This window comes from Pseudopodoces humilis, chromosome 6 (genome assembly GCF_049639895.1).
Source record: "Pseudopodoces humilis isolate 2021_Gansu_Grassland_sample_001 chromosome 6, ASM4963989v1, whole genome shotgun sequence".
NCBI classification, from domain to species: Eukaryota; Metazoa; Chordata; class Aves; order Passeriformes; family Paridae; genus Pseudopodoces; species Pseudopodoces humilis.
In genome coordinates, this window is record NC_142205.1 from 70462464 (window position 1) to 70479205 (window position 16742).

The 16742-nt window shown below is 42.7% G+C and overlaps 1 protein-coding gene across 18 annotated transcripts in view; it reads left to right on the top strand.

Moving 5' to 3' along the window:
• Nucleotides 1-16742, top strand: part of ANK2 (ankyrin 2) — a 274114-nt gene that overhangs the window by 243891 nt on the left and 13481 nt on the right. For all 18 annotated transcript variants that reach the window (XM_088055994.1, XM_088055992.1, XM_088055999.1 and 15 more), the window contains 7 exons: nt 246-342; nt 2556-2784; nt 4022-4147; nt 4949-5071; nt 5855-5884; nt 7852-7873; nt 10375-16098. In XM_088055994.1, the coding sequence (XP_087912120.1) occupies nt 246-342; nt 2556-2784; nt 4022-4147; nt 4949-5071; nt 5855-5884; nt 7852-7873; nt 10375-16098 (6351 nt within the window). The remainder of the gene's footprint in view (nt 1-245; nt 343-2555; nt 2785-4021; nt 4148-4948; nt 5072-5854; nt 5885-7851; nt 7874-10374; nt 16099-16742) is intronic.

A 16742-nucleotide genomic window follows, 5' to 3' on the forward strand; every position in this document is an offset into this window, starting at 1 on the left:
CAAGTATTTAATTTAATTAATTAAATCCTGTACCACAGGGCTCATCACTTCAAAATCATTTGTGCATTTGGGTTTTTCACAGTAAGCCCATCTGGTCCTGTTAGCATTAGTGGACCCAAGGAGAAGGCATATCTGGGATTATTACTTGTTTCATGGCAATTAAAAACCGTTAAGAATTTCTTTGAAGCAAAAAAGTCGCAGACTTGCTTGGTTTTCATTTTACTTTTAATCCTCTGCAATTTCAGGAGGAACCACCCCTGCCCAATGGGAAGACATCACTGGGACAACACCACTGACATTTGTTAATGAATGTGTTTCCTTCACGACGAACGTGTCTGCCAGGTACCTACACAACCAAACAGGACTTATACAGGAGTACTCTCAAATACAAATATTTCTGTTAAACTATTTTAGTTTGGAGAGTAGAACAAACAGAAATATTGATTATTATGAAAATTTATATGGAAACAGAAATCCCTTATTTGGGTACCACACTAGACATCTTGTAGGAGATATTACTTCTGGCATATCCAAAACTGAGAAGTCAGGCAGAAAGGGCCTGTAGGTGTGCCAGACTGGGGTCTAGAAGCGACTCTTCCGTACATCTGTTCTTCTGATGAGATTTAACTGCTCTCTTATTGAAAACAGATTTTCATTTTAAAAAAGGAATAACAGATATGAATGTATGAATGCATTTTAGTTTGTGTCCATGATGCATATCACAGAAAGGCCCAAAAATCTCCTCCTCTGTAACAGGAGATGCAATCCGTGACCTGGAAATATTCCATCTAGGCTGTGTCCTCCAGCAAACACTTAAAAAAAATCATGGATAACTTGCCCATGAAATTCAGTGCAAACATTCAATGTCTGGGGCAGTTATTGCGGCTAATTCGGTTTGTTATTTATCGAAATAGCGTATTCAGTGTTAAAACGAGGTCAGCTCTTGCAGTCCAACCTCCAGTTTAACATTAGGTGAAATAAAGCATTATTTATTTTATCCTTTCTCAGTTCAGAACGGGGCTGTTTTCCCGTTCAGCTGGCTGCTTTGCTGATGCAAGTTTCTGTTTGGTGCCGCTGAACATTCCCCTGTAGCAGCGGTGGCCACGAGAGGGGGATCTTGCAGCGCGTTCTGCTCAGTGCTGCTGCTGCAGAGCTGGAGGCCGGAGTGGAAGACTAATTTAAGAGCCACTTGTGGAAACGAGATGTAGAGTTTGAGAGGTCCAAATCCCTAAAATTTTCAAGTCCCCAGCAGCAGGGGACTGTGTAGTCACACATGATAGCCAGAATGAGGGAGACACTTTATGGTGCTGCAACCCGTATTTTTGGTGGATCTTTCTTAATCCTAATGATGGCATGAAAACTGGTTACTCTTATTAATATTCTGTGATTGAGGCAGGGTCCCATCTAGAGATTTTAATGGGTTCTGCCTCTTCTTTTTAATGTCAATGAATGTTCAGCCATCTACTTTGCCACAAACATGATGTACAGTTAAAAAAACTGGATTTTTCACCTAATTTCTGGCCCTTTGCTACTTACAGTAATTTTTTTATGTCTAGTTAAGCATTAATGATGGGCAACAATTTTACCATTCATAAAACTAATTCTGTCCAAAATGAGCTAGGGAAAGAGATACATTTGCCATGTGAACTACACTGCAGACTTGGAGGCACAGTGTTTGTTTTCCATTTCCTGAGCTGCAGCTTTTAAAAGACTTAATATCTGTTGTGGCTTTTTAGCCACTGGTGTTTGACAGCAAATCACTGAGGCATCTGGTGGTTTCTCAGAGGATGTGGCCTCTCCAGTTGGAGTCCAGCACAGCATAATTCTCCCACGCAGGAAAAGGAGAGGATCAGCGTGCAGAGCCTTTCTGTCGCACACATGCTTTCCCTCTTGCGAATGTCAGCAGCCGGGGGCTTTGAGCAGTGCATTTGTTAAACATTCTAAAGATGAGCACAGCGTGGAATTTGCTGTTATTCTGCTGCATTTGTGCAAGTGCAGGGCAGTCACACTCCAGAGGTGTGCTTTGGGGTTACAGTGTAAGCACCATGAGGAGTAACACCCCTATAGAACAGAGCAGCTTTTGAGCTGCCTCTGACCTTTCCTGACTTCCACCTTCATCTGCTGGCTGGGAAACTCAAGCTTTCCACCCACACAGTAGATTTTATTGAAAAGAAATGGCTTCAACTCCACAGAGAAACTCAAGTGGTAGCTGGGAAAGAAGGCAGGATGTGTTACTCTTAGGAAAGTGCCCGGTGACTAAATTCACATAGGAATAATTTCTGATTTTGCGTGCAGCTTTGCGCAGTGGACAAAGTCATTCGCGTTCACCTAAAGACCTCAGGTTTTGCTGTTGTATGTAAGGAATTGACTGCTATTTCCTTTAAGTTGGGTGGGAGACAAAAACCAAGAGTGACAATTCTTTTTCTACTCTATTCTGCCTTGTTATCTCCCATTGCTGTGAGATATGAGCTAATGCTGCCAGGATGGGTAAAAATAGAATTTCCTTTCTTAAATCCTTCTCTGCCGTTGGCACAACTCTTCATTTTCTTTTACAGATTTTGGTTGATAGACTGTCGTCAGACACAAGAATCTGTTACTTTTGCTTCCCAAGTGTACAGAGAAATTATCTGTGTCCCCTACATGGCCAAATTTGTGGTGTTTGCCAAATCCCATGATCCCATTGAAGCACGGTTAAGATGTTTCTGCATGACGGATGACAAGGTGGATAAAACTCTAGAACAACAAGAAAACTTTGCTGAAGTTGCCAGAAGCAGGGATGTAGAGGTACTGTACGAGACTTTCAGTTTTCTCTGCTTTTTAATGTCTGAAAAATAATCTGTCAACAGCTGCTGTCACAACACAGTATCAGCAGCTACAATAAGATGGAAACTTGGACTTGAGTCATGTGTAAGGAGAAAGTAGTGAGGAAATCCTGTTCCCAGAGGGGCACTGACAAACTCAGTCCATAGGGCTAAAGGGAGAGGGTTGGGGCCAAAAATGATGGCTAAATCCTGTCTTCCAGTAACCCCATAAATGCACATCACTAACCAAAAAGGCAACTGACAGGGGTCAGCACATTCACATAGCAAGAAGTTAAAGTAGCAGGTTTGATTAATGTTCTGCTTTAAAAAAATAAAATTGCATGAAATTTGTCGCTGAGCAGGCAAAAGCTTTCCTATGCAGAATTCACCAAACTGCCTGCTAAATGCAGTTTTTCTGGCTCTGTCAGCTTCCTCAGAAGGGATGACAAATTGAAGGTGCTTTAACTTATGTGGCACATTCTGCTTAGTTCAGTCTCTTTTCCATGAGAATCCCACCTTTAAAAGATTTGTCCTCGCTGCTCCTGAAGCTCTGACAAGCATCTCTTGTGCAGAGCAACAAGATAAAATATGGGCTTATCAAACTGAATGACAAGGCTCAATTTCTGGAAAGTAAGGATGAGCCATGAACAGATTGGCACTTTGGATGAAGCATCTCCCAGACTGCTGATCTGATACTCAGACATGTGGAGGGGCCATAACAGCAGCAATCTGAAGATACAAGCTGTATTATAGAGAGATTTCACAGGGATATTTACCTGAGGCCTCTACAGATCCATCTGAAATAAATGGACTCAGCAGGCACACACGCTGAATTCTGATTGCTGAAGAAAATGTTTGTTTGACTGTGGTGGTGAGGCCAGGTTAACAAAGTGTGCTAAAATTGGAGTCAATCAAAAATCCAAATTAAAATCTAGATGTAAAAGTTTGCCCAGATTTATGACACTAAGTCATATACTGCTGTCATTTAAAGTACTGCACTATTGTTACTAAATTAACAGTCTATTCTCTTTGGAATTTAATAATTTGAAATGTTTCCAAACATTTTAGGTCACTGAACTTAACAAATCCTGTAAATTTTTAGGACAAATCCTAACAATTCCAGAAACTGATTTTGAACTGTTGTAGAATTATCCTTCAGAAGCAATCCTAATCACCTCACAATAATAAATTGATGGTTTGCTTTTTTTCCTTTCCAACAGGTATTAGAAGGAAAACCCATCTACGTTGACTGCTTTGGCAATTTGGTGCCACTCACAAAGAGTGGGCAGCACCATATATTCAGTTTCTTTGCCTTCAAAGAAAACAGACTTCCTCTGTTTGTGAAGGTAATGTTGATGGCTCCTTTTTGGATATTTCAAGTTAACTCTTTACCATATGTTTTGTGAACAAAGGAAAACCAAACTACTTAATTTATGTCAGTTCCCAACAGCAACCTAATTTTATCCCTGTACTATTCCATTTAAAAAGCTTTTTTTTATGAGTAGGAAAATTTGTAAAATGAAAGCCAAAGTGAAAACCCTTCATTCCTCTCAAATTAAGTAATGCATTAACCCACTGTGGTCAGAAGTGCTGCTGTCACCGAACCACCATCACCACCTCTTCTGAGAGGCAGACTAGAGAGCACTGGAAACCTCTTCCACAAACTTTTCCCTCTACCCTGACATTCTGACTACAAAGGAGGAAACTATTACTGTTCTATAAATAACAGCCCTAGAGAAATGATTTATGAATGGAAACTTCCAGTGAGTGGAGAAAATCAATCCACTCCATCGTGTTATACTTGCTGTGTGCTGCTAGACAAACTTTAAACTTTCTCCTTCCTTACCAGCAATATTTGGTAAGCTTGTTTTAATTTACAACTTCATCTGTGCCACTGCCTTCCCTTGGCTTTGCAGATATTCCCCCCTGCTGAAATTTCCACCAACAACATTCAGCATATATTGAATGCATAAATACATCTGTACATACATTTACAAACAGCAGGGGGGGAGAAGTGAAAACACATTATTTTTGCCTACATGGACTTTTTCTCCCCATCTGGTCCCTCCTGCTGACTAGTTTTGAGAGACACAAGTAGCTCACACAGCAGAGCAGCAGGCTAAATGTGTGTATTTTTACTGTGCCAGGTCCGAGATAGCACTCAGGAGCCCTGCGGACGATTATCATTCATGAAAGAGCCAAAGTCTACCAGAGGCCTCGTTCATCAAGCCATATGTAATTTAAACATCACTTTACCCATTTACACAAAGGTACTGTGAAATGATACCCAGCTGCAGGCATCAGCGTTATCATACAAACAAGAAATGAGGGGGAGGGCTAAACAGGATTAAAGCTTTGTGGGCAGGGGCTTGAAAGAGGAAAAAATTCCATGCAAGGGGTTTCAGTGTCTTGGGTTTGGTACTCTTAATGCCAGTGTTTGAAGACATCATCAGGTATTTCCTGAGGACTCAGAAGAGATGAAGGGGAGTGTCCTCAGATATTAAACATTTCATTCCTTAGAAAGTGTCAGTTTACATTTATTCTCTGAAAACACAAGTTATTTTTCTATCCTGGTCAGATGAGAAGCCGTGTGCCTTTTAGGGATGTATTTGCCCAAAATGGTGATCATTTTCTTCTCAGCTTTTTTTAGAATATAGTTAATCTTTATTATAGCAATTTAGCATTATAGTATGATTTTAAAACAGAGCATCTCAGCATTTTGTGACTTTAAATGGTAATAGTTCTTGAACATTTTAAGTCTTTATATATGCTAATTTATGGGTGAAAAAGCACCTATATATTTAAAGGTTTTGTATAAATAAGGTTCACTAGATGTCTAACTTTTCTGTTTGTATTTTGCTCGGTTCTGTAGCCTTTTGTGTTTAGTTTTGCTGCTTTTGGACGTAAGAAATCAACTGCAGAAATGTGCTGTGTTTTCTTCTTTTCTGTTAAATGTTGTGGGAAGTTAACTTTTTCCTACTCTCTTCTAAAAATTGCCTTTTGCCTGCTCTGTTTCCCCATTCTCTTTTTGCATGTCACTTTGGGACCAAAAGGAATCAGATTCAGATCCAGAACCAGAAGAGGTAATGTTGCTAAATCGGCGTGCTCTTGCCTGCACACGTTACTCAAACACAATTAACAGACACAACTCGGAACTGATCCTTAGCTCAGTGCTACAAGCACAGCACCGAGGGCCTTGCACAGACTCACTTTGGGAATAGACAGAGTTGATCTTCCCCCATGTTAAAGTGACCAGACTTCTCCATTGGTAACATCCAGTAGACAGGACGTTACAGGTTACTGGGCTGGGTGACTGACATCCAGTACAGAACCAGTGTTAACCCAGAAGTTAACAAGTAAAAAGTTTAGAATTTTCACCTTTAGCATAAACTAAATTGTATCAGCTCCCCCCAGAGCTCCCAGCCCTGGTCTGGCACTTACGTTACTTCAGGTCTGACCTCTACACAAAGGAGTAACATTAGAGAAGTGTCCTCACATTTTGATGATGTTCAGCTGTTGGAAACACTGTGAGAATAGCCAGCTCCCCAGAGATGATGCACATCTTTTCCATGCCCTGCACGACAGATTCAGCAGGTCTGTGGCTTGGCATGCGGTTTCCTATTATCATTACAAAAGTACTTACCACTCCTATGGTAAATATGACCTCTATTTTTCTATGGGAAACTAAAGCACAAAAAGACAAGCTCAAATGATAGCTATAAGCATTTTAAAATATTTTTTATTGACTTCATGAATTTTTATGTCAGTAGTATTAATTCCTATGCTTACATAAATCTGGACTGATGTGGAAGAACTGCAAGTGAGGGAAGCTGGAACATCCTAGGGATGCAGGGTTACCATGCAGGGCCATGTGTGCATCAGAGGAATTCGGGCTATTACGCATGTGTTGCACACACTGCAGACTGTGAGGTGTAATTATGTGAACCTGAAAGATTACCAGGCATGTACAAACATGCGCATGTGGCCAGGGATTTCCTTCTGTTCAGCGTCAGCTCGTGGAAAGGCACGGATTTCTAACATCTTGACTGAGACTGCATATTGCATTTATCTTTATAAATAACAGTTTGAGCTATTTAAACCTTTTCAGCACTCACTAAAACCTTGGGGGCTTTACCATACACAGTATCTTGTACCAGCAGTACTGCACAGCTGATTTGCATTCTTCACAGTTGTCCTACCCCTACCACAAGTTTGTATAGGAAATTAGAGCTTTAATGCTACTTGCAACTTTGCATATTTTTCCATAGCCAGATTTAAGCAGCATGTGCTGGTGTGGACAAATGCTCGCAGAACTGAAATAAACTGAAATTACAAAGCAACCTCAAAAATTTGCTTCTTGAATTTTCGTGGTCTGAGATGGTGTTTTGTTTAATTATTTTTTGACAAGGACTGTGTTTTCTTTTGAATAACAGTAAAATTGTATGGCTTTCTTTGATCTGTACCCAAATAACTCTGAAAAATCAAAAAGGGTGCCTGTGAGGGTCACCACAGCTTCCATTTAAAGGTATCAATAGCTATTAGTGGCATCCAGCCCTTGGTCATGCCTTGGGCAGTTCTGCCTTCATTGTTGCACCTGCATTTCATCATCACTGACCACAGAGGCAGAAATGTGATTGATGCTCTCAGAGTGAATGTGTCCAAGGAAACACAATGGATGAAACCTCCTGGTTGCCTTCCAGATGGACCACATGCCTTCACATAACCATATTGGACTATTTTGTGTTAGAGAGGAAGAAATAAATTGAGAGCAATGCAACCAAACACCTGGTAATGCAAAAGTTTAGGTCCTCCAGACTTGCTAAAGAGCATTTAAAGAAAATACACTGCAACATTTTGAAGCTACTGTGAAGTAAGCATTTTTCTGATACTGGAGACCCTAAATAAATTAAGCCATGCTTTTACTGTTATTTTAAATGAACTCTTGGTTCCATTTAAGTCCATGTGTCTCCATACAACTAACACTTCACCCATGGCTTCTGTGTAGCAGTTATATTTGAACTTTTAAATCTCCTGCTTTTTCCTCTTCCAGGTTGATATGACTTCAGAAAAAAGTAAGATTTTCTTCTTTTTCTTGAGACTGTTATAATGCAATTTGTATGAGAGATGGTTAAGAGTAAAGATAAGCATGAAAGAGAGCTAAGTTTTAACTGCTATTGCTAATAACATCAATAGTTAAAAAATGTAATAAAAACCAATTTAATATCTCAGCAGCTATCCAATTCAATACACTTTAACATGTAAATTAACGAGTAATACAGTTAAAAACCGTTCATCTAAGCCTTTACTTTCCTTTGACATCCCTAGTGAACCTGCTATTGCTATTTTGCTTGTATGAATGCTCATCCCTCCATTTCTTTTGTTTTCACCATTTGTTGACACACATTCTTGCCTCATATTTGAGACAGATGACAGTATCACTTTTAATGAAAACCTAATGAGGACTCCAATATATTTCATTAATCTCATGGAATACAACCATGCCAAAAAGTGATACTGTCCAAAGGAATCAGGCTGTTTATCCCTCCCTCCCTTGCCCCACCCTTTACTGTGGTGAAATATGGCTGGAAATCTGACCTGAGGGCTTGGCACAGCACAAACACCCCCTGTAAATGCACAGTCAGGCCATGACCATGACAGACTGCGGGCAAGGGGTTCGCAAACGTCTCCTTTACGGGAGAGTCAAATCAAACTAATATCTGAACACATGGAAGTGTCCCTAATGAGCGCTGCTTCCAAATGCAGCCTTTTCTTGGATCTGTTCAGGAAAAGAATGACATCTGTTGTGTTTCCAATTTGGAGTGCAACGTCTCGCCTTGTCTGCAGTTAAAGTGCAACGTCTTGTATTGTCCTCCTGCCGCTTTCTCACTGCTGAGTGCCCCAGAGAACCCTAGAGAGTGTTCCTGCTCCAGCCACACACTGTCTGGATAGCACTTCCAATTTATTTCCCACTGGAGTTGTTTTGCTTCAGGCTGACTAACTCAGTTATTGGCCAGTGAAAGTCACACATTTGTTATTTATGAAAGTACATATTACAAATTTACAAAATTACTGGTTGGCATTTCAGCGTGCACCAGACAGTTCATTGTAAAGCAGCAGCACCAAAAGACCACATTTTCAGCACCACAATACCCTGCAGCAATCTGGCTCTAATTAATGTACAGCACAAGTATTTAGCATTCCTTACACCCAGGAGAACAGCGTTGCAAAATGGATCTTTTTTACAAATAAGTTAATTATGTGTTGCTTAAGGTCTCCATATTTGCATTAGTTCTTTGACTTTCACTGGGGTGCCGAAATGTGCAGTTCCACGTGACGTGCTACCTTTAAAGGAAAAATGTCCATCTGTGATTCCTAAGCTTTGTGTTCTGTTTGTAACTTGCTTCAGTTCTCCAGTGTTTTGTTCTGTTCAATATCCATTTTCTGCTAGTCCTTGCTGAAATGAAATATTACCGGCAGGCAGTTATGGCATAATGGGAATTACCTGCAGCCACCGTCCTGTATATTGATTGCCAGATTAGACAAATATTTCACCACAGTATGTTTTACAGTGTTTTCATGTACCTTTAATTTATATGAATAATTTTTAGAGCTCTTGTTTTTAACCAAAGCTACATACCCAGCAGCATTTGCAACACCTTTGCTTTGCATGGAAATAACTTGCCTTACATGAATTGTACGTATGTGTCTAGTGTGACTGTCTGTGACTTTGGGTTGCCATACATTACATTTTTAAAACTCTGAAATCACTTCTAAGTTGATTCACAGTTTTTTCTTATTATCTCTCCTTTTCTTCTCTGTCTTCTCTTTCCTCAGTCAGTTCATTAGTTGTCAATGAGGATGTTCCAAGGAAAGGACCATGCCTCTTAAAACAAAAGCCTGTTTGTTTCATTGTGTAGGTGTGAAATCCCCTTAGATGAAATGCCGGTTTGCAGCTGATTCAGATCTCTACGTATTTGATCATATTTTAGATTACTGCAGAATTACTTTTCACTTTTTATTTTGGTCATTAAGAAAAAAAAACCCGTTAACCCGATGTTATTCTGACAGTTTGCTAACACTGGCTTTCTCTTAGAGGAAATTGACTTTCAATCAGTTCTAATGCTTTCCCCCTTTTTTCTTGTTTTTCTTTTTATTTGAACATTGATCTGTAACATCTGAACAATCTTGAGATGCCTCTCTTTGTGTAACTTCACTGTGTTTCTTCTGGTTTTGATTTGAAATTTTGTTGTTGTTGTTGTTTTGGGTTTTTTTTAGTGGTGTCCTGATTTGGTTTGTTCCAGCTTTGATACTGTATGTGTGGTTGTGCTCTAGCGATAAAGTGAAGCAAGTTATTTCCTGCCATTTTCCTTTTCAGTTGTTTTTTTTTCCCACCCCCCCGTTAGCTTTGCTTTGCTCTTGTACCCTCAGATCTTGTGGATCCACCATTCCCGGCCCATTTTGTTGACCTTCCTACCACTACAGCCAAAGACTGTCATTTTCAGTCCTGATTGCATTTTCCAATCTCTATTTTTGATTTCCATTTTACTTTCAATGTTTTTCATTCGCATCAAAGATGACGAGACAGAATCTACAGAAACATCTGTCCTGAAAAGCCATCTGGTTAATGAAGTCCCTGTACTAGCCAGTCCAGACCTGTTGTCTGAAGTTTCTGAGATGAAACAAGATCTGATCAAAATGACTGCCATCCTGACAACTGACCCTTCTGATAAATCAGGCTCCATTAAAGTGAAAGATCTTGAAAAGTCCGCTGAAGAAGAGCCAGGAGAACCTTTTGAAATAGTTGAAAGAGTGAAAGAGGACTTAGAAAAAGTAAATGAAATTCTGAGAGGTGGATCCTACACCAGGGAAGAACATGTTTTGCAGAAGTCCCTTTCCAGACAAGAACCCTTAGAAGAAGAATGGATCATTGTCAGTGATGAAGAAATTGAAGAGGCCAGGAGAAATGCTCCATCAGAAGTCACAGAGCCGAGCCGCCTAGAAGTCAGGGTAGGCAAAGGGACAACAAAAAAGGGGGAGCCGGACACGAAAGGAAAGGATTTAAAAACACGCGTTTCTCTTCATGAGAAACAGCCACAGGCCTTACACGAGGAGGTAGTAGAAGAGAAAGTCAAAGCTGCAGTAGTAAGCAGGGATTCTGAAAAAAAAGGAAAAGAATCTCCAAAAACTGGGAAACCAAGCTCACAGGAGCAACAGAAGGCAGCCTCAGAAATTAAAAAGCCTCTTAGGACAAAGCTAAAAGAAAAGCCAAAGCCAAAGGAAAGCAAGGTGAACAGCAGCGGAGAGAAACTGAGGCTGCCCAAGCTCACTGCAGACGAGGCGCCGGCTGGGGAGGCTGGCCTAAAGGTGACAGGTGCTCCAGAGCCTAAAGCCGTGTCCCCTGTAATCGAGGAAACTCCCATTGGCTCAATAAAAGATAAAGTGAAAGCTCTTCAGAAACGAGTGGAAGACGAGCAAAAAGTACGGTCAAAACTGCCCGTCAGAGTTCAGGCAAAAGAAGGGCCTGCCGAAAAGGCGCCTAAAAAACCAGCACAGGTCAAGAAGCCGGTAGCACACAAAGCCCAGCCACCCGTCTCACCTTCATCCAAGACAGAGAGACTCGAAGAGACCATGTCCGTTCGGGAACTGATGAAAGCCTTCCAGTCAGGGCAAGACCCGTCCAAGAATATTTCCGGACTCTTTGAGCACAAATCTGTCAAACAGAAGCAACAGGCTCCTGAGAAGGAAACTCCGCGCAAGAAAACGATTCCTTCCCAGAGTGAAACGAGGCGAGTGTCAAACCTCAAGACAGACAAACAGAAGGACAAACCGAGCACGGTGTCAAAAGCAGAGAAAGAGCCACAATCTAAGAAAGGAAAAACGCAAACTTCCACCATCGAAACTGCCAAGAAAGCTGGTGGCAAAGACCAAGTGAAAGAGCAGAGCAGCAAAAAGCCAACTGAACCTCTCCCTCCGGTAATAGTTGCTGAAAGTGCCAAAGACACGGCAGCTGGGAAGGGCAGGACTCCTGATGATCAGGGAGATCCTGACTTCCAGATCAGCCCTGACAGGAAAACCTCAACAGACTTCTCTGATGTCATTAAAGAAGAACTGGAGGATAATGACAAATACCAACAGTTCCGACACCTCTCAGTGACTGAGGAGGGAGAGCTTAACTTGGAGCAAGTACTGACCAGTCCTTTCGGTGCTGCTTTTCCCACAGAGTATGGGAAAGACGGATTCCTTCCTGCTCTTTCTCTGCAGAGTGCTGCTCTTGAGGGGAGCTCAGAGAGCCTTAAACATGAAGGTGTGGCTGACTCTCCAGGCAGCCTACTTGACGGAACCCCTCAGATCAGCTCGGAGGAAAGTTACAAGCATGAGGGTCTGGCAGAGACTCCTGAAACGAGCCCAGAAAGTCTTTCATTATCACCAAAGAAAACTGATGGGCAAATTGAAGATGCTAAAGGAGCGGCTCGAGTACACACAACAGCAGAAACATGTTCTACGAAGGAACTCTCCTCAAAGGAAGATGAAAAAGGTATTACTGAGAGGCAGCTAGATGCTGTTACCGAGACTAGTGAATCTCGTTCTGACCGTGTATCAGAAGAGCATGTACCTCCAGCCTCTGAAGAAGAGGCTGATAAACTTAAAGAAAGTAGCTCAGCTTCCATTATGAAAGATATTAGCAGGGATAAAGAATCCAGAACCACTGCACATTTCACTAAGTCTTCTGAAACACATGACACTGCTTTAGAGAAAGAAAAAGATGTAGCCTGTGAACGCCGTCTTACAGTTAGAAGTCCCCAGAAATTGGAACTTTCACTTGCTAGCCATGATAGTGAAGCCTTTAGCCCAGTTGCAGATGACTCTTTGACTATAAGTCATAAAGACTCCCTGGAAGCAAGCCCAGTGCTAGAAGATAACTCATCACACAAAACACCTGACTCTTTGGAGCCCAGCCCTATGAAAGAGTCCCCCTGCCGCGATTCCCTTGAAAGCAGCCCTGTAGAACCAACAGTGAAAGCTTGTATTTTGGGGCAGGGTCCTCTTCCGTCTGTTCTTAGCAAAGCAGAAGCCTGCCCAGAGCTGGCATCGGTGCGTTCCAGGATTCTCCGTGACCCTGAGGGAAGTGCCGATGACGACAGTCTAGAGCAAACATCCCTCATGGAGAGCTCAGGGAAAAGCCCCGTTTCCCCCGAAACTCCTAGTTCGGAAGAAATTAGCTATGAAATCACACCTAAAATGGCAGACATACCCAAGTCAGCCACCATCCCTGAAGTCAACGAAGAACCGGAGGACGATTCGGAAAGTGAACCAAAGAAGAGATTTACCCCTGAAGAAGAGATGTTTAAAATGGTGACCAAAATCAAAATGTTTGATGAATTGGAACAAGAAGCAAAGCAGAAAAGAGATTATAAAAAGAGTTGTAAGCAAGATGAATCTTCTGTGGTTGCCAATTCAGAAGCCTCACGTGAGGCTGAAACATCAGAGCCAGCTGCTGCAGTAGAAAAGGACATACCCACGGTGGTGGCACCTGCTGCTGAGTCTAGAAAGAGTTCTTCCTCTTCCGAAAGCGAGCCTGAATTGACTCGGCTCAAAAAAGAAGCTGACTCAGGCCTCTTAATGGAGCCTGTGATCCGAGTGCAGCCACCCTCACCTTTACCATCTAGTATTGACTCCAGCTCTAGCCCTGACGAAGCAGGTTTCCAACCCATTGATTCCCAGCCGTGCTCTGTCGGGATAGGTGAGGTTAAAGCACGAGGTGAAGGTGACAAAGAGGAGCCGCTTATCCTTGGGCGCAGCTGTAAGCCTTCCACGGGCACTTGTCCTTCCGATGGTTGTGCATCAGCAGAAAGCACAGAATCAACATGTTGTGATGGTAGAGGTGACTGTGAGACAGTCAGTCCCGACGCCCCGGTCACACGATCTGGGTGTGCTCCCTGTCACTCTCTCGGTGACTGTTGTCAAACACAGGTTCACGCCGAGTCTTCACTAACGATGGGGCGGTGCGATGCTGCTGCAGAGGATGTCAAAGCCACAGCCCCGTCACCACACAGCGATCTCTTTTCTGCGGGAGCTGTGTCAGAGGAGGCAGATGGTCTTTCTCGTGGGCACAGTACCACCGAGTACTTTGTTCCACGCGATGGCAAACTGGCCGAAGGTGACACCACTGACCATTCTGCTTCGGCAGGGGATTTGGGGAAAGCAGATACAAGTTGTGAGACATCTCACAGGGCTGGTCATGCTGAGGAGCCCTTACCAGAGTTTTCATCCCTAAGCGCTGACACAGTGGAACTTGACAGCTGTGCAGCAGATGTTGCTGACGGTAGTGCTCCATATATAGTGAGCCCTTATGAAAATGTGTCTTCTGGACATTTCTTCATTGACTCTGAAAGTGAGGTAGGATCTGGTAGAAGTCTGCTATCTAGGGAAACCTGTTCTGTTGCAGAAGGGAAAGATCAGACTGGTGAAACTTTACTTAGCAGAGACACGGGCAGTGAATGTTGTTCTTCAGAGGAGGTGTACATGGAAATAGCGCCCAAACCAGAGGATGGATTTCAGACAATGTCACAAGGGTCTCCGACCTCAGATTCAACAAAATTATCTGAATCTGTCCTTGAGGATATAAGAGATGAAACACAGAAATTGATGGGTCAGGTTGTCATCACTAGAACCGATGTGGATTCTGACATGTGGAGCGAAATACGTGAAGACGATGAAGCTTTTGAAGCTCGGGTGAAAGAAGAGGAACAAAAGATATTTGGGTTGATGGTAGACAGGCGATCCCAAGGCACAACCCCTGACACGACACCAGCCCGGACACCCACCGAAGAAGGGACGCCACTCAGTGAACAAAATCCTTTTCTTTTTCAGGAAGGCAAGTTGTTTGAGATGACTAGAAGTGGAGCCATTGACATGACCAAAAGGAACTACCCAGATGAAAGCTTTCAGTTCTTCCAGGTGGGGCAGGAGCCTCAGGAAGAAGTTTCTTTATGTGAAGAAGTGAAAGAAGCAGCAGAGGCGGAATCTCCAAAGCTGAAGGACTTGCCGGACCCATTTGCACCTTCAGAGTCAGAGGAGCCAGATATACAAGAACAAGACGCGTTGAAATATTCACCCCCATCACCCGAGTCTAGTGATAGATCTGAAGAAATGACGGGTGAAGGTGCCAGTGCAGGCACTGCGAAAGCAGATCTTAAATCCAGAATTCCAATTAAAATGGGTATTTCAGCTTCTTCAAAATCACCAAAGAAAGAAACCGCTGCCTCTGAAGCTGAGCCCCTCTCCAGAACGGAGACCGACACGGTCGATAGCAGTCAGGTGCCTTGCCCCATCTCTCCCGAGCAGTGTGCGGCAGAAGATGAATTAGATTTTTCCAAAGTCACTCGATTGGTTAGTTCTGAACAGGGTGCTGAGTCCCCAGACTCTTCCCCAGAGGAACAGAGATCTGTGATTGAAATCCCCACTGCTCTAATGGAGAGTGTGCCTTCTTGTGAAAGCAAATCCAAAATCCCTGTAAGAACAGCTGCTGCCACATCGCAATCCTCACAACAGGCGGAAAACGAGAGCCTTTCCCCAGACGACTTCCTGGACAGTTCGCAGTGTGAAGGGAAAGATGACCCAGCGAAACCAAAGTCTAAAATTCCCGTGAAAACCGCTTTCCAAAAAGCCGAACCACAACACTCGTACGCGGACACGTCCGTCCGCAAGCCAGAGTCACCCAAAGCGCTCGACGTGACGAGCGTGGTCCCTGCAAAGCCAGACAGCCGCAGTAAATCAGAATCCGACGCCAGTAGCCCCGTGGACCCAAAGACCAAACGTTCCATCAAAGCTAGGAGTTATGCTGAGGCAGAGGCAGAGGCCAGGGAGAGGGAGAGCGAGATGAAGTTTGAGCTAGACTCAGATGAGGCAACAACAGCAAGATCGAAGGTATTTTCTTCACGGTTGCCAGTTAAAAGCAGAAGCACTACAGGCTCCCGCGGTGCTTTTAGTCCCACAAAAGAAAGTAAGGACCATTTTTTTGATCTTTATAAAAACTCCATAGAGTTTTTTGAAGAAATTAGTGACGAAGCTTCTAAATTAGTGGAAAGACTCACGCAGTCAGAGAGAGAACAAGAATTAGTTTCAGATGATGAAAGCAGTAGCGCCCTAGAAGTTTCAGTTATTGAAAATGTGCCATCCAGTGAGACTCAGCAGTCAGTTCCTGAAGACATCTTTGACATCAGACCCATTTGGGATGAGTCTGTAGAGACTCAGATTGAACGTATCCCTGACGAAAATGCCCATGACCGTGCTGAAGGTATTTGCCAACGACTGGGATTCCCTGTGCGACGCATGTCATGAATTAAACTCTTTAGTTTTTTGTTTTCTTTGGTGTGTGCGTGCGTGTGCGTTTGTGTACAGGTGTAATGCGTGTGGCACTTTCTTTTCAGCTTTTGGTGGTTAGTTGTGCTTTTTTTTTTTTTCCCCTTGTGAGCTGTGTTTGGGTTTTTTTGTTTTGTGTCTGTGTTCTTGTCTGTGAAACGATCTCAAGATTGCAAACCATAAATGCTTATGGGAAGTGTTACCTTAAGAAGCAAAAACACTTCTAGAGATATGTATGGTTTTGTCATTAAACTGATTGCTTAGGTCATGCACGTTTTGGCTTTTGACTTTCCCTGGCCCTATTACTAGCTATTAACTGCTACTAATAATAAAATGCTCGGGGCGTCAATTGAAAGCGAGATGGGCAAATTTATGCTTTTGAGTTGGTACACAAAGAGATCAGCAGGAGTTATGAAGAAGGAAGCTTTTTACGTTCCTTTTTTCTGACAGTCTGTGTCTGAAGGAAACTCTGAGTCACCAGTAACTTTAGTACACATTTTCTGGTGCTTGGTTTTCCTCTCGCCTATTTGTGTGCTAGTACTGAGTAGCCCTAATGGAAATCAGGTGCCGGAATGACAC